The sequence below is a fragment of the Sorex araneus genome, chromosome 1 (genome assembly GCF_027595985.1).
Source record: "Sorex araneus isolate mSorAra2 chromosome 1, mSorAra2.pri, whole genome shotgun sequence".
Lineage (NCBI taxonomy): Eukaryota > Metazoa > Chordata > Mammalia > Eulipotyphla > Soricidae > Sorex > Sorex araneus.
Genome location: NC_073302.1, coordinates 11,037,197 through 11,043,101, shown reverse-complemented (window position 1 = coordinate 11,043,101; position 5,905 = coordinate 11,037,197). Strand labels below are relative to the sequence as shown.

At 38.2% G+C, this 5,905-nt stretch overlaps 1 protein-coding gene across 1 annotated transcript; it reads right to left on the bottom strand.

Moving 5' to 3' along the window:
* Nucleotides 1-222: 222 nt before the first annotated feature.
* LOC101550086 (olfactory receptor 1L8-like) lies at nt 223-1,155 on the bottom strand. Its single transcript, XM_004613561.2, has one exon. It carries the CDS (start codon nt 1,153-1,155, stop codon nt 223-225), a length of 933 nt encoding a protein of 310 aa, XP_004613618.2.
* Nucleotides 1,156-5,905: the final 4,750 nt, after the last annotated feature.

The following is a 5,905-nucleotide window of genomic DNA, read 5'->3' as shown; positions in this document are numbered from 1 at the left end:
TGTTGAACTCTATTCAATAATAACCTAATAAAATATCACTTAAAGAAGAGGGTACAACTCTAAGTCTAAGACACAAATGAGCTATATATGTGTGTATGTATACATATGTGTGTTCATATATATATATGTATAGACATACAAGGGTCTATTGTGGTATCAGAAACCAGCAAAAATGATATAAAAGAGCCAAGACACTCACGAATATGCCCATACAGGTTTTGGCTAAGATTTCTTCATGTTTAACAGCTTCCCCAAGCCCCTCTTCATGTCTTTGTTTCTCAGACTGTAGATAAAAGGGTTCAGCATGGAGGACAGAATTGTGTAGACAATCGTTGCCATGCGGGTGCTAACAGCATAGCTGGATAAGGGCTGTAAAATTTCATAGAAGATGCTACCATAAAAGAGCGTCACCACAGTCAGGTGAGAACCACAGGTAGAGAAGGTTTTGCGTTTCCCAGCAGCTGAGGGGATCTTGAGAACTGCAATGAAGATTTGAATGTAAGAGAAAACAATGCAAAGAAAGGGGGTCACCAAAGCAATGGGCCCTTCTGTTATTATCAGAACTTCATTGATGAAGGTGGAGGAGCAGGACAGTTTCAGCAGAGCATCGATGTCACAGAAGAAGTGGCTGATAACGTTGGAGTCACAGAAGGTGAGGCGATTCATCAGCAGTGTGTGAAGCAGTGAGTGGAGGAGAGAGAATGAGCAGGAGAGGGTCACCAGCAGGACACAGCGCTGGTGGCTCATGGTGGTGACATAGTGGAAGGGGTCACAGATGGCTACATAACGGTCAAAGGCCATGACTGCCAGGAGGCAACTGTCAGTGGTACCTAAAGCATAAATAAAATACATCTGTGTCACACACCCAACATAGGAGATGGTCTTCTTCTCTGACAAGAAGTTCACTAGCATCTTGGGGACAATGGTGGTGGTGAAGCCAATGTCAATGAAAGATAGGAAACTCAAGAAGAAGTACATGGGGGTCTGCAGCTGGGGCTCAGAGCGGATGGCCAGGATGATGAGCAGATTCCCAGTTATAGTGACCAGGTACATGATGAGAAAGATGACAAAGAGTGGTACCTGGTCCTCAGGTCTGGAGGAGAGTCCCAGGAGGATGAACTCAGAGACACTGTGGTTTTGGTTGGCTGTTTCCATAATTGTGGAACCATCTGAATTAGAAAAGGTTGCAACATTAGTACCCTCTTTTGTAAAACAGTAATTGTTAAAAAGCTAGCAAGTCTTTGCATCTTCCTACCCTTTCTTTCCACTCACAAGGTGGCAACTTGTGAGCTTGGATGATTAGTCACCTTCAGGGTTTCTATGCTTCCTCACTCCTCATCTCTAAGGCTTTATACTTTTCTTATTCGTATTCAGGCATTGAAGGATGATTTTTCTTTAAGGAATGTAATTAAAATTTCCTTGTCAAATTTACACTTCAATCTTTTAAAAATATTTATTCATTTATTTATTGAATCAAACAATTCAACCTTAAAAATAATTGCTTATTCTTTTTGACAAGTACTTTCTGTGGATGAAGGCACAGATATAAATAAAGCAGAGATAATTTAGCTTTATAAATCTTGGCTTTGTACTGAAGGGTCTACGTTTCTCTGTCCTCTATCAATAATTTATCTATAACTTTTATATTTATAATATAAAATATATATTAAACAATAAACATATGAAGAAATAATCATAAATAATAACCATGTACAATAAATGCAAATGGTTTACACGTGCACCTAGAATTTTTATTGACTATATAAATTATATTTATATTGTCTTGATTTATACATATATATTTTTAATATACATTTATTTATACTTATATTTCTCATGGTCATCATCAATAGTGATCATCATTAGATGTTTCACATTTTACAAAAAAGTAGAATACTACTACAGGGTTATCTCTGTGAACATAGAAGTGGAGAAAAATTTATTTCAATGGTGTTTTATTGCTGTCTATGATAAAATAAATGTTCAGTCATGCATGCTGAGCTTCCTTTCCATAAAATGGACTATATAAATTATTCTATAGGAAAATTAGGAGAATAAGATATTATGTCCAACCATGTTTATTTTAAAGATTCTTATTTAGAAAATCATACTCCTTTGATGACCACTTTCCCCAGCACTACTTATTGAAGAGGCTTTCTTTGCTCCGCTCTATATTTTTAATTTCTTTTTTAAGGGTATTTAAGATTAAGACCCTCCATGTATATGATACTCTGTTTCTGGACTCTCAACTGATCTGAAAGTCTGTCTTTACTCAGGTACCACACTGTTTTAATTACTACAGCTTTATAGAATAGTTTGAAGTTGGGTAAAGAAAGCCTCCCATCTTCCCATCTTCTAGGATTACTTTGGAGACTTGGGGGTTTTTATTGTTCCAATAAATGATTTTTCTCATATGTGAAATATAAAGACATAAAGCAGGGGTTTGTGTAACGAATGCTGAAAGGCAACAGAAACTGAGAACGGGTCTTCATAAGAAGTTTATCATAGAGGAGATAAGGTGAATGTATAGGATGGGGAGGGGGTCATGGGGGCCCACGGAACAATGGTGGAGGGAAATGGATACTCTGGCCGAGGGTGTGGTGCTAGAATATGTTGTGCATGAAATCCTATTCATAACAGCATTGTAAACCACAGCGTCTGTAACATTAGAAGGGACAATCGTACACCTCAGTGAATGTCTCTCATTGCCAGTCCATGCTAATCTTCATTATTATTATTATTATTATTATTTGCCACACCTGGTGGTGCTCAGGGTTTTCTCTTGGCTCTGTACTTAGATAACATCTCTGGTTGAATTCTGGAGACCATATGTTATACCAGGCTTTCAACCTAGGTTGGCCACATGCAAGGCAAGTGCCCTACCCATTGTACTATCCCTCAGGCTCCTAATCTTTATTTCTAAAGGCAATTTTGATTTAATCTTCCTCTAACTCTGTAATCTTTATTTCTAAAGGCAATTTTGATTTAATCTTCCTCTAACTCTGTATCTATTCATATTCCTATATCTTGAACATCAAGCAATTAAACAAGCATATATCTTTTCGAAGCAACATTTGTATACATGTATATATTTTAAAAAAATATATTACTGCTTTTTTATGTGTTTCCCCCCTCCCAAATTGTAGCCTCTGAATCACTTTTTGTACATGGGTTTTTTGAGAGCTGAGTATGTTCAGGTTCCTGGCTTTTGAGCTCCTTCCATTGTATACCTACAGTACACTTGAACACTTGACTTAATGTATCTTCCTCGGTGTTCTCCAAGTCTTTGCTACCATGAATGATATTGATTAAAATACCTTATTCCCATAAAGTGTTTCATTTATAGATTTATGTAAGCTCTTATTTCAGGCACCATGGTTTATAAAAGTGTTGATGGTAGAGTTTCCTGCATAAGACATTCCAGCTCCACACCTCACTAGGGCCCTCTTCCCTTCACCCCTGTCCCAGGGTTCCCTTCCCACAGTGCCCGCCTGCTGGTAGCTGCCTACTGAAGACAAGTTCTTGGTTTCTGTTGCCTTTAGGCGTTTGTTATTCCCCAACCATGCTCATTCACATCCCCCACACAGGGTGTTTTGAATACTTTGTTTAGGAGTCGGAATGGGCATACTGATCAGACATTTTTAGTTTATTTTCTGATCTCATTTGTTATAGTTTAAAAAATGGGAGAAGGTGAAAACAGAGGCTAAAGATGGATGTTATTCATGAGTAATAGTAGGGATAGACATGAAAATGGAGGGACTGATACTCTTGTATCATCTCATGGCCAGAGAGGATATGCATAAGTCCCTTAACTTGGGAGTCATTAAGGGGCTATCACTCCTCTTACAGTTTTACTTATTTAGTTAGTTTTGCTTGTGGTACAGATGATTGAACACAGGTCTTCTACATGCAAGGTATGTGATATACCATTGTAGGTAATAACTTTTAAAAATAAAGATTGAATGTTTGTTTATTCATGCAACATTAATGTCTGCTTTTAGTTGGTTGACCTTAAACAGATTATTAAATACCTTTACATTTTATTTTTCTCATCTGTAGGAAGGACATGCTAATATTCGTTTCAATTTCATTAGATTTTTATGGGATAGCATGCAGAGAACACTTAAATTGCTCCAGGAGCAAAGTAAATATTTGATTCCACTGTCTTTCTTCTAGTATCCTTATTGCCAGGCTATCCCCCAATGGATATATGTTAATGTTTTCAAAAGTAGCAAATCTGAATATTATTAAAATAACCATTGCATTCTAACTTGGCTTCAGCGGTCAAGTTAATCTAAATTTGCTTTTGTAGATCTCTAGATGGTTTATTTCCCCATGCTTTGTGTATCTCAAGACTGAATCAGTAACTAAGCACATATCTTGTGCAGGTATTACTTCATTTAATACTCACAAGAAACTTATGAGTATTCACACTGTCACTGTCATCCCGTTGCTCATCGATTTGCTCAAGTGGGCACCAGTAACATCTCCATCTTGAGACTTGTTGTTACTGTCTTTGGCATATCGAATACGCCACGGGTAGCTTGCCAGTCTCTGCCGTGTGGGCGAGATACTCTCGGTAGCTTGCTGGGCTCTCTGAGAGGGGTGGAGGAATCAAAACCGGGTCGGTCGCGTGCTAGGCAAACACCCTACTGCTGTGCTATTGCTCCAGCCCCTTACATGGTCTTATAAGGGTTAAATTATAATTATTCTCATTTTGGGGATGAGGAAGCAGAGAAAGGGACTTAAAATATTTTGCTAAAATCAAACATCAAATAAGTAGCAGAAGCAATTCAAGCACATGACTAATTCAAGACCTAAAGATTTAATCACCGTGATTCTTATCTATTTTACAGTTGTAAAAGTGTATATAAAACAAACACAGGATCTATTTTCCCCCAAATTGCTTACATTTTTAACACACAGCACACACAACTATACACTTCACACACATTTCCCCCTAAGTGCGTTTTAAAATATTTCTTGAACCACAGACTATTGTTGCTGATGGGAAATGCATTTTTCCCTTGTTGAAAGGATTTTATATTTGGAAATGCCAAGGTATCTGACCAACTGTTAAAAATAGGAGTCGCTTGGCTTTAGACGGCTGTGCCATAAAGTGTGTTGTGGGAGAAAGTGCACCGGACTTGCAATTTGAAGGTAGTGTTTGTACTTGACCTCCGTTACTTGCTCACTGAGCGATTTTGGGCATTCTGAAGAGCTAATGAAAAGTCACGGATACGAGTGCAACTGGTGAAACACATCAGTGAGAATATGTGTGAAGAGAAAATGTGGTGTGTGTGAAATGAAGAAGGGCTGATGTGGTCAAGTCAAGTTGGACACTAATCAAGTTTCTCACTTGGGAAATGGGAGGAATTTGGGAAGTAAGAATCTGGAGTCACAACATAACAGCATAGGTTGTATTTTTCCTTTTTTTGTCTTTTCCATGTCTTTCATTCTTATTTGCTAAGAATCTGCTTCCTTGGGGCTGAAGCAATAGCACAGTGGGCAGGGCATTTGCCTTGAACGTGGCCCACCTGGGTTTGATTCCCAGCATCCCATATGGTCCCCTGAGCAGTGCCAGGAGTCACTCCTGAGTGAGTGAGCCAGGAGTAACCTCTGTGCATTGCCGAGTGTGACCCAAAAAGCAAAAAAAAAAAAAAAAAAAAAAAAAAAAGAATCTGCTTCCTCAAAAGCACATAAATAATACCCTGACCCAGTAATCAAATACAAAACCAGTCTTCAAAAATCTGTGATATTTGGAGTAATTTTTGGCATTGCCAAAGAGCTGAAATAAGTACCTGATTGTGTGGATGGTCACGTGGGCAGACAGCTTACTAATGTCCACTTTTCATATGCTGAGGTCTTCTCGGGTTTTCAAATTGGTTCACTTCACTTATCGAAG